Source organism: Cynoglossus semilaevis, chromosome 12 (genome assembly GCF_000523025.1).
Source record: "Cynoglossus semilaevis isolate Cse_v1.0 chromosome 12, Cse_v1.0, whole genome shotgun sequence".
NCBI lineage: Eukaryota > Metazoa > Chordata > Actinopteri > Pleuronectiformes > Cynoglossidae > Cynoglossus > Cynoglossus semilaevis.
The window spans coordinates 6067361-6087270 of NC_024318.1; the positions used below are offsets into that span (position 1 = coordinate 6067361).

Genomic DNA, 19910 nt, shown 5'->3' on the forward strand with positions numbered 1-19910 from the left:
TAAAGTGTTCAACACTAAAGGGATCTGTATAGAGATTAATTGAAAATATACTTTTCAAAGTTGTAGTGTGGAATATACTATATTTGTTTTAAATAAAGAAATTTCACTTTGTCTAACTGTTGTCACATTAGTTAATTTTTAGAAAAAATATACCAAGTTTTTTTTTCTCAATAAAATATGCAGAAGCCACCAATTGTACAATTGTTTCAAGACGCTCCTGTAATATGATATATGGGTGGTGTGCATATAGCAGCTGCATTGTTGGAATCACACCAGCATAAAAGGAACATTTTACTACTGTAATAATCTGCAAAATAATTTTCTTTGGTAGAACCAAGAATCTTTTAGCAAACTTTGTGACAATTTAATTTATGTTCAACAAACAGAGTACAAGAATTTTTTAGCAAACTTTGTGAAATTTTAATTTAATTTATGTTCAACAAACAGAGTCAAATTAGTCAATGAAAAGGTCAGAAGTTGAGTATAGTTTTTATAAATTCTTAGAAATTATACCTTCTCTTAATTCATCACTGTAATCTCATTTGTCTTAATCTTTTAATCGATCGTGGTTTTGTTCTTTTATCAAAAATTTACATTTTTTTTACTACGTAAACGATGTTAAAGTTAATTCGTCTCACTGCAGTACATCGCAAAAACACTAGAGGGCCGCGACCAACGCCATTAAAAGCACAATGTTTGGGAAAATATGTACATTTAGAAGATAACGTTAACTTTATTTAACTGATACCGTGGATCTTCGAACATAATAAAAACGGATTCAAAACAATAATTCAGGGCAGTTTGAATTTATATATAAAAATAATCTAGATTTTCCATTTTGTCAGATCTGACGTTGTTTTGTTATAATTAGAACGCAGATAAACAGGTGTGCGTTTGACGCCGCCTCCAACGGTCGATGGTGGACGTCACTAATGACTAAAGAAGTTTTGGTATTGTTCAGGTAAGTTGCGGAAGTTTAGTTTATTTGTACACTTTTGGGATTAACCGAAATGAGTTTAACCTTTGTGAGATGTGTGTGGTCATTTATTACTCTATTGAAGGTGAAATAATGTAACAGGCCACAGAAGTTATATTCCTTACTCTTCACGAAAAGAGATAGTATTTTATTTTTCTTGGATTGTACAGTTAGGGTCAGAAGCTTTCTTTACCTTTGAGTTCAAGTTGGTATGTTTTTACAGGTATAAACTGCATCTTAAAATATGTTTTTCATAATTTGTTAAATTATGATCTTCAAAAGCAACTCTAGAAAGAAAAAACACAGTGCACTTTGATAAAAACCTATACTGTATAAATGTGTGGAGGAACTTGGTATTTGAAATATTAAGTTGCAAATTTAATTTGTAAAATTGTTTTGCCTTCAAAATGGCAAAATATTGCAGAGTATACGTGAGTTGGTTTTAGTACCAGCAGCCTAGCAGGGCTTTTTCACTTTGTCTATATTAAAATTTAATCTTTCATTTCGAGCACATCGTCAGATATCTTAAGGTCATTCTGTCCAGAGTCTCATGATGCAAAGTTCTGTTTTGTAGTTTTGGAAACTTATTTGAGTTTTACTATAAATTTTCAATGTTAATGCACTAGTTTATTCTCCTACACACGGAGTTATTTTTTACTTCTATCCTCAGGAACCCCAAGATTCTGTTGGCTCCAGTAAACTGGCACATCTTTAACACAGAGTTGAATGAGTTCACTGACCTGCACTCACTGGTCATTGTTTTCGGGCAAAAAATGGCATAATTATTCCAGTGAGTGACCAGCGCAGCTTTACTGTGCCTCATCACTCAGTGTGTGTCCTGGCAGCTGTAAGGCATTACTTGCGTGTCAAGCTCGGTCAGACACATGGCTGCTAAACGGCAATGAGTCTGCACCTCTGCGCCCTGCAACTACAGTCCCCAGAAAGGCTGTGTATGGAGGATTACAGGCATTTTCAGATTACTGCACAGCAGACTGTACGGTCTGATGCTCTGGCCCCCTTTTTAACAGGGGAAAAACAACAACAACAACACTTCGCTAATGTGAAAATAAATACACAAAGCATGGAGAAAATGATTTAATATTTTGGTAGATGCAGTGTAATTGGCTGTATTTTGAGGAAGCAGTGATTTGATTTGGATGTGTGGATTTTTTTCTTCAGGTACAGAGGTTTACTCAATTCTTAAAAATAGTTTTTAATCCAGCCCATGTGTAAATCTTTGTAAAATAATTACAATTAATAATAAAGGTGTGGATAGAGTCAAAACATGTAATTTTCAGATCCACGTCTATGCTGGAAAATGGACAAAACCTCATACTTTATTTGTGCACATGTTCTTCCAGATACAGATGTATAAAAACGGTTTAACTTTTTCTAGATTTCATTAAAAGTAAATCCCTAGGACTGTATGTGGGCAAAGGGGAATGCATTTCTCAAGAGCAGGTGTAAACAGCATTTAGTGAACTGGCTTTTTAAATCCCATCTTTAGGAATTACTTTTTTTATACACCAACTGGGATCTACAGAATTTACAGCAATAAAAGAAAAAATGCTGACTCATTGGTTTATGAAAAATATGTCCAGTTTCTGAATAGGCCAATATTTTCCAATATGGTCAGGTTGCAGCAATGGATGTGGGAGGCTGGGGGAAAGGGGGGACATCTGTAGTCGTTACAGTAAACAGCCAAGTGCTTAAACGATACTCTCTCTCTCTCTCTCTCTCTCTCTCTCTCTCTCTCTCTCTCATCCAGCACTTGTCCTTAATAACAGATTTCTTAATCAAACTGAGTGAAATATAAAGTATTGTCTGGCACTGTAGATTAGATTAGGAATGTGGGGGAAGGGACACATTACTACATGTGTGATGATGGTCCAGTGCCAGGAGTATGCCCTGTCCATCTGCTACCCCACTCACCCGCCCACCCACCGACTCAACAACAGGTGAGTGCACGCAGACACTCTGGTGTGTATTTGGTGCACGTGCTCTGAAACTCCAGCCTGTACTCTGGCCCTAGCCCTGTCCTCACTTAGCCTGGGCAGCAGATGGTGAGGGGTTGTAGCCCCCCTCTCCCCACTCCAAGCCACCACCCCATCAACCCCTGTTTTTCCCCTCCACAAACACAACCCCACCCCTCTTTGTGTTGTTGAAGAGCATGAGAGTTGGAAGACGAAACTCCAGCTTGCCCCCCCACACACAAATCCTTGGCTGGCTGCCATTGGCGGGACCCAGTCAGGTGTCCTAATGCTTCAGTTAGGGGAGGAAACGCTGGTTAATCTGCCCATCGCGTGCCACTGGCCGTGGTCTGGCCTCTTTGTGTCTGGCACCCCTCTGATCAGTCCCCCCACCTCCTCATCTGTCCTCGCTCCACACTCGTCCGACCTCATTCACTCTGCCCCAAGTGTCTCATCCTTTCTTTACGATCAACCTCACTTCCTTTTTGGATATGTGTCACAGAGGTGGTTGTGTTAGACAATCGAGATCTGACTGTTTTACTCTACTGTTTGTACATTGTGCTGACTCATCACAGATTTCTATTAAATGCTGCGACAACATGTTGAAGAAACATTTCTTTCTTCAAACATTTCTGCTAGTGCCTGTCAGGAACTAGTTACTGTATATGTTTCAGCATGGCAGTGTTCTAAAACTTCAGGAAAAGTAAATCTGTTATCCAGACTCACCATTAAAGGAAAAACATATTTAACTTGTGAAACCATGAGAACAGAAACCAAAGAACTTGGTTAGGATCTGACAGAAAAATCATTTTACAGAGCAAGAGTAGAGTAACCTTAAAAACTTTCCAAAACCAAAAGCCCTGAATTTACTCCACCAAAAAACTCAGTAAACTAAACTGAAAATGAAATGAAAGAATAAATAATGACACTGTACCTCGCAAGACTCACTTGATAGTTGATCAAAACTGCCCCCACAATTGTATTTGGTTATCCAACAAAACAAATCCACATCTTTATTATTAGGGTTTTGGTTTCAGTAATGTTTTTTTGCAGCAGTAAATAACTAAGATTTAAAAATCAGAACGTCCTGGCCTGGATGATTCTAACCTTTAAAAATCAGGTTCAGTGAGAACGTCCTGGCCTGGATGATTCTAACCTGGTAAATACTGTTGAATGCTATTTTTTAGAATAGTTAATAATGTAGTGAAATTTTCTTCAGAATTAATTTTCTTCAGAACTGAGGAACCCTCTTGGATGAGCGACGAAATGTCTTTTTGAGAAAATTTCACAGAATTCTTCAACCCTAATAATGTATCTTTTGTTATTTACATTTAAATGCTGATCTTTGTTTGTTTGTCTTTGTTGTGATCTTACGTAGATTATCATCATCAGTCTTTCACCTTCATTATGCAGCAGCAGCATCGCCTCATTCTCCTGAAAGGTGCACGGCTCTGATTACGATGAATGATGCCCAGATTCTACTTGGAAGAGGTTGATATGGTTGCATAACCAGAAAGAGGGGTCATTACCATTTGACCCCTGCTGACCTTCTCTTTGATTGACCCCTGGGCTTGGTCAATGCTTCAGAAGTATAAGGTCAGAGTTCAAAGTATCCTCAGCTGTGCTGTCATGGAAACGGCAGCGTTTGCTCTTGTGGTCAGTTTTAATCATATGGACAGTGTCTCATCGAGTGTCTTTTACTGCTCTGTGTCCAGGCTTTAACCAGGTTTGTGTGTTTTGAGACTTGTTAATGATATTCCTGTTATTCTGTAGCTTTATGGTTGGATTGGTAGATGACAGGTCAGCAAAATCTGTTTAGGATTTGGATTTTTGTTGGATTTTTTTGGTGGATATTTTGAAATGGATTTGGATTTTTTTGGTGGATATTTTGAAATGCTTTGAGTTTTTTTTATGTGTCCTGACGCCTTTGTGTCGCATGCAACAGTCATGTTCCCATTCTTCTGTGTCCGCCATTGTGGCAGGTCGAAACGCACTCGTGGTTAGTGTTTTCCCACTTCCTGTTTGTGACCGTTGTGAAGGGTTTTCTTGCAATCAGTGCTGCGGTGATGGTGGAGGGGTGGGGGAGAAAATCAATACTTTCAATGTAACGTGTGGCCAATGGAATACAGGAGTGATTTATGTAGGATTGGCTACTCTCTGAATCATATGGGACTGTTTGGTGGCCAGATGAGTGGAAGGGAGGAGGGGTGACGGCCAGCGACCCAAAGGAAAGGGAACGGTAAAAGGTTATCTACAGAAAAGTGTTTTCGGCTGCCGTGAATCATGGGAACGCTCTCTCCTTTTCTGACTGAGCTCCTTCTCTTCTTCCAGGTCTCTGATACACCGTGCTCTCTGGCTGTTTGCCTAATCTTTACACTGGAGTTCTACCAGACTAAAGAGCGATGGAATACACACACACACACACCCTCAGAGTTTAGCAGGTTGTGGACGAGCAACTAAACATATCTCACTTTCACATCAGTAGAATTACCAGCAGCATTTTAAAAAATACATTACAGTAATAAGGAGGTGGTTGGAAAATGAAAGGGTGTAAAAAATCTTGCAGATAGAGCTGAACAACGAAGGGAAGGAGGAGAAAAGAGGGAATCTTGAAAAGGGACAGAAAGATGGAAGTGCGGAGGCGGGAAAGAGGAAAAGAAGCTTGGACCTAACAGCCATCGAAAAATGTGAGTGTGTGTGTATTTGTGTTTGCCTTATTGCAGTGGCCCCACCTACCCCTCCATCCTGTTAAGGAGGCACAGTCCTGAGGAGGAGGGGGGGAGGATCCCCTCCCTCAGCCACTGACACACATACTCTCTCTGCCTCACACACACTCACACACTGCTCTCAGCGAGGGAGCAGTCGCTGAAGAGCTTGGGATAGACCACACGAGGTTCTGCAGGTGTCCCACCCTTCTCCCCTCACACTGATGCTTCTGAAGCCACTATCTGGGTACGTTCCCCTCCTCTACTCTACTCTTTTCAAATTCTTCCTCTCTACTTTTGAGCCCGGGCCTTGTTCGCTCTCAGGTTTCCTCTCCGTGAATGTCAGAGCAGTCGGTGTGTTCCTCCCGCTAATATATGTTTGTGTGTTTGGGCAAGTGCATTTGTGTGGCACTGTGTGCATGCGTGTCAGGTTGTTTACAGTCACAGGTTTGACAACTTCAGCAGAGTCAATTCTCTCAGCCCTAACGTTTCAGCTGGGTTTTATAATACTGTAAAGCCATTTTCAAACTAATTTATGTGTGGTGTTCCAGCTCCTGCTCCTCGTTGCATTATTTAGTCTGCCTTTTTGTTTTATTATTGGCTCTAAACTCTTAAAGGTGAAGGGAGGTGATGTGCATTATGTTTGTGTTTACGCCCCCATCTTGTTTAGAACATGTTTTAGTCAACTGAATGTCTAAAATGTCTATAAAAGTTTGTGGTTTAATATCAGAAAAATGTGATTTTAATCTCATGTTTCAATCAGCTGAAGCCCAAAGTACTTTTACGCTAATAATAGAATTAGAAGGTTGGCAGCAAAATGGCGTGAATGTGTGTAAAGCACATGTCTTGCATGTAGCGTGCTGGTGAACACCCAGTGAGCTCCTGTTATCAGAGGATGATGTGCAGTGTAAAGTTACACTTCTCCTAATATAGCCTTACAATAACTGCTACAATATGGAATGGTTTTACCATTTGTTATTTTTTTTTCTCCCTGTGCTTTACAAATAGGAAAATTGGAAAAGTAATAAGTTAATTATATGACTCTGCACAATTTAATTCAGTGGGTTCAGTAAGTGCTTTAGAGCTAATTAGGTTGTGCAAATAATAATGATTTGTATTAGCCGTTGAATGGCCATATATTATTTTTGTGATTTGTGCATAAATAATTTTGGCCAGTGTGCAGTAAGAATTTTAAAAAATAATAATTAAATTGAAAGATTCACCATTCTCAAATCTTATACTTAGTTCACAAACAAGTTATTTTCTGTTGTCATAGAAAATCACAATTTGTTCAGTAAATATTTATTGCTAAAAATGATGAATCAGCTGTTCAAAATTTAGTCATTGACTATTGTAGTAGTTGATAAGTCATTAATAGGTCAACTAATTGTTGCTCATTTTTTATTGCTGTCATTGGTTAGATTCATGTTTGGGAATTAGGTTTTTGATCATGCACTCTAACAGAGGAAATGTAAAGAAACCTTAGTCTACATTTCAGATGTGTTTTCCCCCTCACACCCTACTCTCACCCAATTATTCCTGCTCACCTTTTTAGGTTGAACCAGCTTTTCTCCTACCCCCCATATTTCGGGGGCTTTTATTGACCTGTTAATAGTATTATCCAGCGAGCGTGTGGCGGGGCCAGGGTCACATCCCTCTAGGGTTTGGATGGTCAGATCTGCGGCCACACTTTGGCCAGAGAGTGGCCAATGAGACCCAAGCTGTGGTCATCCTTCAATCTAGCTCCTTTCACAGCAGAGGTCACACGAGTCAAAGGGTAATAAGTTTAACCCCTCGAGGAGAGAGAAGTCAGAGGTCACAAACGAGGCTAAAGGGAGAGAGTTTGCATCATCAATCAGTGGCGCTCCTGGTTATATCTGTGCATATCGATGACACGTTCATCTGCATCTGCACAAATTATTGTCCTATAGAGGTAATGTGAGGACTGTGGAGGGGCAGCAAAGTCTCAGTTTTACCATTGTCTACCTCAAATGTTCTTTTTTTTTTTTTAACTAAACTAAACTCTAATGGTCAGTCATTTTATTATATCATATATCATCAGTCATATATTTATTATATCCACACAAAAGGATCCAGATTCATATTTTTATGGCGTTCATTTTTTTTTTAACATTTGGCTAATGGTCAGTCATCTTATTATATCCACATTTGAAAAGGATCCAGATTCATATTTTTATGGTCATCCACTCTAATCAATGATTATCCTGTTTCCTATTTTTTTAATCAAAAATTAAATGTAAATGTATTTTCTCACACAGCGTACGTTTCTATTTATGATAAATTGAGAACATTCATATTTTTAAAGTTATGTTATTAATTCTTCATGTTAAGAGCTTTTAGCTCTTATGTCATTTAGCTGAAACAGTCTTTGTCGCAGAAAAGTGTTATGAATGTATTCAGATGTCTTTATGTCAATGGCGACGCATACGATTGAAAGGGTGTGGCCTCTGTCACAGCAAAACCGGGTTTTATTTTTTCCTTAAGATAGAGAAAAATGTTTTTGTTTTTTTTAAATATTGAATGACAATAATGTTTCTCGGTTGTATGTATATCAGTTTGAGAATTTTTTTTTTTCACCTGCAGATGAGTAACCGTCTTCCTCCTTGTGTAAATCTAAAATGGTGCTTTGCTGATGTTTCTTCTTTCCTGGCTGATGTTAGCGATGTGTCAGCATTAAGCTAGTCTTGCCTGATAGGCTGCTGGGACCACAGTGGCGACCGGCCCAGTCTGGCCAAAATCCAGACCAGACATGTCCTAGCACTGGACAGCAGATGGGACAGGATCAGGGATTAGGGGCAGTAGGTTTATACTGTACTGTATACAGTACTGTTGCATTATGGTCATACTTTAGCACACGGGATCCTTATTGTTGAAGTGTGACAAACACCGTGTTAGGAATTTTCTCTTTTTTTTCACTTTCTGATGACAATCGTAAGAAATAAATTAGATCCTCAGTTAAAGGTTCAAAAACCCCCAAATATTTCAGATTTATCTGAACCGAAATGTCACAGTCAACACGGAATAGTCCTTTAGTCAAATGAGGCACCACTATAGCCCTGCTCTACACTGCTCGGGGCATATATTGTGCACACTATAGAAAGCATGCGAGCCTTTAGGTGTGTGTGAATAAGAGATGTACATGTTGCTCAGTCAGCGACTGCACAGACAGAGACCATCAATCACAAATGCACGGTGAGCTGCACTGCTCTTTTGCTGGTCCCTTAAGTCCTTTTCTGGACTGGAATTACACAGCACTTTACCTGCGGCACTGCATTTCTCTGGCCTCCGTTTTAACCTCAGGCATCATCATTGTGTGGTGCCATTGATTGTGAAACTATGACCAGGAGCTGCACGTCAGGGTCCAGACGAGAGAAAGAACCCGACCGTTCCCGTTTCTGTCGGCCGGTTATCTTCTGTTTGTACCATGACATGTAATATCACAGACGTACTGTGGGCGGTGCTTGGTTTGCCGTGTCATCCCTCAGTGTATGACCTTACGCTACTCAGAAAACCTTTGTCGTTCCAATGATCTTTAAAAACACTGTTTGCTGATCCTGCGTGTTGTTTCTGCCCAAATATAAAATAATACGACTGTTATTAGCTCATTTATGTCCCACTTCATGGGCTCATTGATCATATGTGTTTTTGAATTGCACTTCTGGGGTCAGTTTATCTATAGCTGTAGGTTATGGGCAGCAGCCAGGTGTTTCTGACACGTGTAAAAGACCTTGGCTTCTGGATAAGAAATGTTTACAATGAGGGCCTTTTTTGATTTTTGACATAGCGGCAAAGGTTTTTGGGGAGTGCGTGTGATAAGTAGCAGGTGGACGGGTTATTGTTGTGATAAGAGCCTGTGGTCAAGGTCTGGTCTATGGGCCACAGTTTGATCAGCTGAAGGGTTCACTTCACGTTTATCTGGAGAACTGAAACAGTTGTTGCCCTTGGTGGACAAGTGCGAGGTTCTCAGGGAGTGGTCCTCCGTGTCTGCTTAAATTTATTCAGTTTCTCTGAAATGTTGAATAGAGAGAGAACTTTATATTCATCGATAGCAACGCTGTGTCTCAGGTCTGTAATGATTTAGGAAATATTTTATGAATTACTGCTAGATTTTACACAAAACATGTCCAAACCAGGCAGTTATACTCAGATTGCAAATACATCAGCGGTTGCTTTAGTAACATTGTAGAAAAACGTGATTGTGTCGGACACGCCCGCCCTTTTACTGCGGTTTAAAGACAAAATGACTCATCAAATAATATTCATAATTAAAATACTATTAATTTTCATGTTTTGAATCTGTCTTTTCTAGATAGACTTTCTCCCTGATGAGATCTCAGTTAACCCGGCTGGACCACGTGCTGTCCAGAACTGCTCTTTTAAAAGGTCACTGATTACTGCTCTGTTTGTAAGAAGCCAATAAAATGACCAATAACTGGCCCTGAAATCAGGCCATTAATAAGTCTTAAATCTTTTATTCAAATGGGTTTTTTTTTTTAATTTCCAAAAAAGTTTACATGCCACCAATGTTAAGTCGTCATCGTGGTTTTTATAAATAGTGATTATATTAAATATTTATTATGGGATTGCAAAGTTTATTATGGGTCAATATTTTTTTTTGTTTGATTGGTCAGTTTGTTGGCCCATAAAGTATTGCAAAAAAGTGAAAAATTCTAAAAAAAACTCTAAATATTAAATATTTAGTATAATATAAAAAATTAATATTTTGATATATTTTCATTATACGATATGTTTGATTGTTAAGTTTGTTGACCCATAAAGTATTGGAAAAAAGTGAAAAATTGTTGAAACGCTAAATATTAAATATTTAGTGCGTTATAAAAAAATTTATATTTTGATATATTTTCATTATACGATTACATCTGAAATATTTTGCTCAGTAAAAGAATTTCACAGTTGTGTCTCTTCACTGCGGTGAAATGAAAGTGTTGAAGTTTAACAGTGAATCCACTTTATTTTTTATTTACATTTTTATACCACAATTCAAAAATGCAAGAAAAGAAAACCTGAAATGATATTTTTCCAGACATCCAAGTGACGTTGTTCTAACAGAAATCACAAAGATGGTGCAGTGTGTCCAGGCAGTATGGATGTGTGTGTGTTTTTAGGAGTTGTCCTGAGTTACCGCCCAGTCGCCATGCGGAGGGAAAATGGCTGATACTGTATTCATACAGCTACGGAAGTCTAATGAGAAGTCATTCAGTGCTGGTGTTTGTTAAAAGGAAGTGATGAACAAGGATCCTAATATGACCAGAGCCGTTCACTGAAACGCTCCCTGGCTAAAGGCCATTCCTCCAATTGGCCTCCATCGACTCCCCACTCATTTCCATGGAACATAAATTCACACTTAAACAGTAGGAAATTACTCGGATACACTGGAGCATGCAAAATTGTAATTGTAGTCGACTGCGTCTGTGTGTGTTAGGGTGATACAAGACACAGGGAGGAATTATGTTTCCAATAACTGAGATGGGATGTAAATACGGTGAAGGGAGTCGTTGCTTTGATGCGTCATCGGCCCATTTCATCTGGCAGCGAGGAAATGGCAGCCAGTCTGAATGGGTGACAACCAGTGGCCTGGAATGAGTGTTTCATGTCATCAGAATCTGGTCTCGTTGGATCATTTGACCACCGGCAGATCATGAACGTTCAACCAACGCTGTATTTTAGCAGTTTTTCTTCTAACTAAGAGAAAATGTTCTCTCTGTAAAAAAGGTGTAAATCATTTTAAATATAATAAATCTAAATGAATCCGACGGACCAGATGTTACTCTTTAGTACTGATGACACAGTAAAATCAATGTGTTCTGTTTTTTTTTTCTGATCTTTTTCACCTTGTATCGTTGCAGATCAATGCTGTTCACTCATTACTTACCAGTTGTGCCCTCATTTCGACGACATCTCCACCTCTTTCTTTTCTCTCTTTTCTCTTTTTTTTTGTTTCTTTCACCTCTACTGTAGGGTTCCTAACGGATGGGCCTGAGACAAACACACATGTCACATCAGTTCACCAAGATCCCAATTGTTTTTATGCAGCGTGCACCTCAGAGGTCTTTGGGTTTTGTGTGGCTGTGTGCACGCTAACACGTCACACACCCTGGTCCATGTGTGTTCACATTATCACACATCAATATTCCTCTGAATATACACTTCACACACACACACACACACACACACACAGCACTATTTTGAATCCATTTGTCACCTTGTGTTATTAAGTCCGATCTGGACTATAAACAAAAAGAACAATATGTCTCAGCAGGAGGCCTCCGCAAGACTTGTTTCATAATTTGTCCATGCGCTCTCTATTGTATCGACCTCCTTTGATAAATTTACTTCCAACTGATGCGATGCGTCAGGCTTTTTGTTAGAACAAGACAATTGCTTGTACAGTGAAGGTCCGAGCGTCTTAATGAAATGCTAGAGTGGCGCGCACACACACACACACACACATACACACACACACATGTTGGCTGCAGGGCAGAGAGGTCATTTTTGCTCCTAACGTTACATGACAGCTAACGAAGCAGACGGCACGGTGAAGGAGCTGAGACAAAAAGTTTAAACGGTGACATCATCGTTCCATTGTTGTGCAGTGCTGCATGTAGAAGTCAGTGATGCGTAACATAAATGTGTTCAAAGGTGAATTCGGAGCAGTCACCGGTGAGTCACAGTGAGACGCTTGACAAACACAAAAAGTACAGTTGAGTTGTTGCGCACGGTTGTGTTCCCGGTCTGCACTTTACTCCATAGATTTTCCTTGGAATTTTAATCAGTGCTTTGTGCACAATCTGGAGCGACACACCCTCTGACTCTCTGGAATGACAATTTTTTTTCTTTGGGCCATTCTTCAATTGAAAAACAAATGTCAATTACAGCAGCCAATGTTCTTCCACAGTAAGAAAAATCCCGGTCCCTAATGAGAAAAAGCATCAGTTTTCCTCCATCAAGATTCATTCTTTGGGTTTTATGCCTCTGTGAGGCGACATCAGTTAGCACGACTTACCCCCAAAAAAATCTTAAAATATTTTCATTACCTGCCATAGGCCACAGACAATGGATTGTAAATTTTCCACCGTAATTTGAAACGATTTATTAGGCGTACTTAGGATCAACGACACTTCAAGGCTGCTCTGACTCAAGGCCTTTGCTATGCCTATCAGCAGAGGAAGCTGTCGTGTCGATGACCCCATAGTTCCTGCGCCTTTATGTTGAAAACCAAATGCAGGTTTACAGGAACAACCGGCGCTTTTCGTGGCATTTCAGCTAAAATGGATTGACAGAAAAAAAAATGCCTTAGAGCAAAGGTGAACCAGTTTTATAACTACAAGAATGTCATAAAATAAAATATCTTTATCTGTTTATTTTTTTTAATTGCAGTCTTAAGTACATTTTTACACTGAAGTATTGTGGGACAGGACGGGACAGAACAGGGGGGCCACATGATGTTGAGACAGATGGCATTTAGCTCTAGCTGCGCCCAGCTCAGTGGGACCCAAAGCTTAAGAGGTTAGGCCTGTCAAAACCACTCTGTTCACTCACTGCCTAACAAAGTGTGGACTCTCAGCCTGTTCCGTTTAATAAACTTAAGATTTTTCTTTTGTCAAAGCCCGAGCAACACTTTGCAACTCGGTGACCTGAATATTCCAAACATGCATCTGGACTCAAGAGGAAAAATGGCATCGCTGGGAAAAGAGTTTTTAAAAATGCCATGATGTTCTGTAATCTCAGGCCTTAACTAAATATTATACACACTGAAGTTTTATCATAAAATATTTTTCTGATAAATCAAATGCGCACATGGACAGTAAAATTCTGATTATCTGAAAATGTAGCTTTGTGTTTACAGTACATGGACTGCACACACAGTTGGGATGTAACATCACTGAATTTAGTATAAAAACATTAGCAGTAATTGAACTATTTTTGTGAAATTGCACTTGTGTTTTGTTAGTCGCGCCTTTGAATGCAATTCACAAGGAGGATGGCATCATGAATATGTGAGAGAAAATATTTTTCAAGCGCCAGTTTTACTTTGTCTTCTACTACAGTTCACAATATTAGACACAACAAAGGGAATTTAGAAAGAATTGTGCAAAGATTGAACCATATTTTCTATTAACATAACTACTGTAGTTATGATTAATTAAATGACCATTTCAGACTGTATTTTACAATCCTTTTCTTCATTCCATATGACGTGAAACGTTAAAGCATCCATCTTTATCCACAAGAGGGAGACATACAGTAACGTCACAGCGGTCCTCCCTCGTACTGTACTCTGCCCTCACTCTCCTCACTGCTGATCTGTTTCTCCAAAAGCACAACAGAAGTTAAAACTATTACGTGGGATTATTTGTGGTCACGTGATGACGGAGAATCGTTGAGTAAACATTGTCATGTCCTTCTTTCTCTCCACATCTCTCCATTTGTTCCAGTGCTTGTTGGGGTTAAAGGCTACAAGCTGGTGAGTGGTGACCTGAGCGAGAGGCCTGGCTGACATCTGACCTCTAACTGGGTGTGCTGCTGACCCTGGAGGATACAACTCAACAATGGGAGGCACGTGCCTTGGTCCTGTTGCCATGGGAACATATGACCGCTCAGAAACGGTGGGGGTGCAGGGTCAAAGCTGGGTCTTTTTTCTGATCTTTGTTAACCATCTGCTGCCATTTGACTGGTAGATGTTACATGTACCCGTGTGTGTGTGTGTGTGTGTGAGGTGAACCAATGGGCTGACTGTGTAATCTCTGCAGGCAACTGTGATGCTGAGTTATATTCTCACAATCACCTGGAGAGATTCTGCAGTTTACCTCAGAAAAACCCACTAAAAAAAAACCAAAATCAAAATAAAAAAACATCTTTCTTTAGATTATCGGAACTGCCACATTAAAGGTTTATTTTAGAATATGAAACTTTTTGAACTTGTTAATTTATGCCCACTATTGGTTCCTTCACTGGTAAATATTCCCACCTTTAATTGTTCTTGACCTCTTACAAAACTCATAATTACCAGCAGAGTTAACTTCATATTGAGAAATGTTCCTTTGGTATTTTTTTTTTACCTTCCATACCCTATATTATTCACTCTCTACACGTCTGATCATGCAGCTTGTTTAAAGAACCAAACTGTTTACCTAAGGTTGGCACCAAAAAAAAAACAAAAAAAACCCAAAATCTGTCGATCAAAGTGCAACGCTCAGTCTGGCTCTGGATAATGACGATTGCCCAAGAGAATTAGTGATGCCATGAGGCAGTTCTGCTTCATCTTTTTTAATGTTTGACTCATGCAAGTCAAAACAGTGGGTGATTGGGTAAAAGAAGGTGGGTGTGGGGGGGGGATTATTGAATTACAGCCTTGAATGAGGGCCAACAGGTGCAGTCCACCTGGACGACGGCATGTTTCACACTCTATACTTTGCCCCTTTGATGCTGTGCAAAGCTGCACACTCGCCACAGAACAACCACAACCACCATGTTCCTGCAAACCACCCCGTCGACCTCCCTGTGGAAAAAAGCGGGGCTATAAATTACAGCAGGTTTGATGTAGTGTAATGACTGGTTTTCTACCAGTCCTTCTCCCTCTCTTTGCCGTGGCCCACTCTCCTCCTCGTGTTCTTATCGCATCCCCTTCCACTTGTGTTCTGCTGTGTTTTGGTGAAATCTCAGCTGGCAACTGTGAGTCGTTCACTAGCTGCTCTCACAATGGCCTCTGGGATTATGCTAAACACAGCGCCTCGGCTGCTCTCCCCATCGACTGGCGTCAGCAACACCCTTTGGAGCGCACAGGAAAGAGATGGAGGGCTCTCAATGAAGATGTCACTGCAATTACACAAGTGCGTCTCACAGACACCCTCGCTGTCTGCCTCTCCTCTCCTCTCCCCCCTTCCCCACCAGTTAAAAAATTTCTTTTCGACACTCTTTTGAAGTGCAGCCTCATCTCTTGCAGCTCCTTCATAATGCATGTCCATTTCAAATTTGCATGAATTTACTTTCCAGATGCTTCTGCTGCCAACTTGACTTACAATGATGTGTACTGTACTGTATCGACTATTGTATTATGGTTTAATCAAGGGGACAGCCTGCACTTATGGCTTTATTTCTCTATCTATACTCTTGTCATTAGGGGAGACGGTGGGGAAGCAGGGGTGAAATGTTTTCCGCAGCGTGGAGCATTTATTGCCCCCCAGTGATGTTGGGGTGAAGAAGAGCTTTCTGATGTGGATGGTACTGCATCAGGAACTGATTGGCTGATGCTCAATAGCCAACAGTGCCTGATGCATTGCCTTCAGCATCGAAAGAAGCATCAAAAACAACTGGCTTTCAAAAATGCACTGAACCAGCATGTTACCCATAAAAAAAAAAGGTTTGACATTTATAATTATGGCTAAAACTCTTTCACGGTTTAAGGAGAATGTCTGAAGAGAAAATATGATCTGACGTAACCTGAGTGAAGAGAAAATATGATCTGATGTAACCTGAGTAATCCTACTATTTTAATTTATCATATAATGTTTTTGGTCATTGACTTAGATTGTCCTTACAAGTACTATGCAACATGGGCAGTATATCCTCAGACATGACTGACAGCAGTCATAGTTGCAGGGTCACATTAATTGAAAAGACATGTTGCATTGGACTTGTTATAATATGTCTCACATCCTGCCCCTAGAGGTCAGCCTTATAGAAGCAGGGCTGTATGTAGTGGAACAACTTGGTCAAGATTTTTTTTTGTTTGTTCTTTGAACAGTACTACGTGCTAGTATTGCTAGTATTTCTCCTCTAAAGCCTAATGCTCGTCGTTGTACTTCACGTACAGATGCATCGTGGTTACTGCAGCAATAGACTGTTTGTGTACATGTATGTTGTGCACTGTTGTGGGTTTGGGGATTGTGTAATGTGGATCACAGGGGTGTTGTGTAACTCAGGGCTGTAATTATGTTAAGCCACGGTCCAATCTATCACTCTGACATTAAATCCTACTGTTATTCTATCTGGTGTCCTGTTTCTCTTCACCTGTGGCTCATTTCAGTGAAAATTATTGCTTTTTTCCCCCTCTGCTTTTAAGCAAAAATACTATTTTGAGTGCGTGTTCACGCCGCCTGACTACAGTAACACCGCTGCGGAGACTTCCTCACACCTTGGAGATGCACCCAGGGGGACACACCCACTGCTCTCTTGCCTCGATTTGCAGGCACAATCTTCTCCTTTTGTTTCACCGGGAAATAGAACCAAGGGGAATATTCTGTCATCTCGTCTTTCATTAGGATTGGATAAATTATTCTGGTAATCCTATGCTGGAATGGCTTTTATTCATCAAGTGCTCTATCAAAATGTCCTCGCTGACAACGTGCCAGCAAACTTTCTGAACCCGAGCAAACATTAGTGCAGGCCGTCCCTGTTTGTAGTTATTCATCTACTGTATTTATGTTTCCTGTCGTGTTCCGTGTTCTTCCATGTGAGTAAACCTAATGCAGGAGAACAACTGGAGAACATGTGCTGATCCCAGGACCAAGATTAAACACAGTTTGTATTTTATATATATTTTTTATGTTATGAAACGATTTTCAATGCTGCACCTACAGAATCTGTCCACAGTCGCCCCCCGTCGTCCCCACCCTGTAAAGAAGGTCAGCGTTGGAGGAGGTGGTACCGAGTCCATCTCAATCCACTCATATCAGCAAGTTGTTGGCACGTGTACACGAGTGCAAACACACACACACACACACACACACAAAATAATGCAATCTTTTGCTGTCTCTCCACCCATGGGAAAACCAGGAACCTTTGCCAATTCCAGCAGATGTTCCTGAAGCACAGGCATCTTGTAAACACCACAAAATGTTCAGGCTAATGTAGTGGCTGCTGACAGAGGACTTAACACATGATATGATTTTACCACCTGCTGCACACACACAATGCAAGCTCCGTGCACAAGCAATGAAATCTCACAGCGTGAAGTGCCGGCGTGTCACAACCCCGAGAGTAACGCAGGCGTGTTTGGAATATAAACTCACCACCAGATTAGAATCTGATTTTATCAGCTTTACATCACGTCTGTACCAACAGCCTGCAGGTCAATCAATAGTCCTGTTGCATGATACATATTTGGACACATCACTTTAGGGAAAGCCCAGGAGTTTGATCAAAGTCCTGATGGCCACCTTCCATTTCTCGTCCTCAGTTTCAGGCAGTGAGCTGTCACACTGTCCGGACTTTCTTGAAATGAACGCAGTCAACAAAATACTCAGGCTTTTCCTGTAACACTTCAAAAAAGGCAGCTGTGCATGAGGACAGTTTATTCGCCAACACATACAGTGAAGGTAAAACGATTACACATCCCTGTTAAAATGACAGGTTTTTAAGAGTAAACACCAGACAGCAGGATATATAATTTGACATCATTTTCCATCTTACCTTGTAATTATTACACAACTGGAAAAAAAACATACATATACAGCAGCTAGAAGGGGAAAACAATAAGCTCTATTCTTGCTAACATTTAACCATGTATAGCATGTTTACTATTCATAAAATGCCCGCCCTTCCTTTTAGATTCATGTATGCTAAAGTGTCAATAATAATAAAGTAAAGTAAACCACAGCCTATCAAGGTAAACACAGTACAAAATCTGCAAAAAGTGCATAACCTGCGTCCCAATCCTGGGCCCTGATCCAGAGGTTGCACATGACTAAAGCATTCTGCAGTGAAATACTCAGAAATCCAAAGCATTCTGCAGTGAAATACTCAGAAATTCAGAGCTTCACTGGATTTAAATTATTCTGAAAAAAAAATGCTTTTCTGTTTGAACAAAACAACACAATTACATGGCAGCACAATCGCCTCCTCCTGCAGTAGGGCACGCCCCCAGGTTTGAGAACCATTATTGTAATGTATTGAGATTTAAAGAGGTGACGTGTGTGTTTTCTTCTGTTAATGTTAGCTTGGCCTAAATGTGTCTTTAATGACACCATTTTGTGACATATATGTTGCATTTTGTTGCATTTTGTTTGAAGTTTGGACATCAGGACAGACAATAATATTCCTGCATGATTGAAGCATGCAATAACATGCAATAACGAGTAAAGTTTTTTTTTAACTAAAAAGTTTCACGATGATTTCTGTTAAGAAGGGGAAAAAAACCTGGTGCTCAGTCCATAGGGGGAGCCACTGTTCTCTGGCTGCTCTTTTCTCACTGCAGCCTGCTGTTGAAGAAACAAACCCGGAGCTGAACCTGCCCGGTTCACCCCCACCTCCCCCCACTCCTCCTCCAACCCTCCAGCATGTCATACTGTACGAACCGCATGTTCATCACAAGTGCTGCCTGCACTCACACACACACACACACTCTCTGACACACACACACCTCTGAGACTCTGAGAGCCGCCGTTTGCGCTGTTTTGTGGGACAGTACTCAGAGCAGGCTGCACACACACACACACACGCACGCACGCACGCGCAAACACAGGAACAACTTCCAGTGTCACAGCAGGAGCGTTGGAGATCCGCAGGTACCTGCAGGTAAGTCACTGAGATCAGGGTCTGGTGTTTGATTGTTCATGTCTGATGATGCTCCGGTCACACGTGTCTGTGACTCCAAACGAAGAATTTACCAGGAAAACAAACTTCTGAATAAACTCATATCCGTGTGAGCATCGTCTGCTGACGGACGGCTTCACCGGGCTGACAGGACTGACAACACGGGCATGTTTACGCACGACGGTTGCGCGCATTACGCACTAATCCTTTAGGAGAAAAACAGCAGAAAAAAAAAAACCCAAAACACTTGACTTGGTTGAAGTCGCAGATTTAAGTTGGAGCTGCGCCAATACAAACATCAGACCAGCAGGGGGATGCGTTCAGACCCGTTCAGTAATGCCATCAGTGATGTAACAAGTGCTATTAAACTATGCAGGCTTGTTCGGCAGAGAAGAGGAGAAAAGACCGAAATCATCTCGCATCTTCTCTCCACGTGCAGTCCGTGCATCTGCGTCCCGCAACTGTCGTCTTCAGACATGCTGAGCATCTGCGTGTGTCTGTGCGCCCTGTTCACGCACGTCCTCTCTCGGGAGGCTGAGGAGCCGATCTCCTACACTGTAAGTCAACCTTTTGTTTTTAACAAACAAAATGTATTTAAAAATATTTTTTCCAAACATCTACTATATTTAAACATCAGTGATTTGATGATTCAGGGTCACACGGTGCATCAGTGGGTTTAGTTTT

At 40.6% G+C, this 19910-nt stretch overlaps 1 protein-coding gene and 1 long non-coding RNA gene across 4 annotated transcripts in view; both read left to right on the forward strand.

Moving 5' to 3' along the window:
* Nucleotides 1–5645: 5645 nt before the first annotated feature.
* LOC107989329 (uncharacterized) lies at nucleotides 5646–14848 on the forward strand. Its single transcript, XR_001760840.2, has 2 exons — nucleotides 5646–5898; nucleotides 14129–14848. It is a non-coding gene; the product is annotated as an uncharacterized LOC107989329 (long non-coding RNA).
* A 4125-nt stretch (nucleotides 14849–18973) lies between these two features.
* The window catches only part of efemp1 (EGF containing fibulin extracellular matrix protein 1), an 18670-nt gene continuing 17733 nt past the window's right edge, over nucleotides 18974–19910 (forward strand). The window contains exons 1-2 of one of the 3 annotated variants that reach the window (XM_008321740.3): nucleotides 18974–19208; nucleotides 19603–19783. In XM_008321740.3, coding sequence (XP_008319962.1) covers nucleotides 19703–19783 — 81 coding nt within the window. In that variant the 5' untranslated portion in view covers nucleotides 18974–19208; nucleotides 19603–19702. Of the gene's footprint in view, nucleotides 19209–19238; nucleotides 19784–19910 lie in introns of those variants that run through there. The other 2 variants (XM_025060980.1, XM_025060979.1) reach the window with 2 other exon arrangements.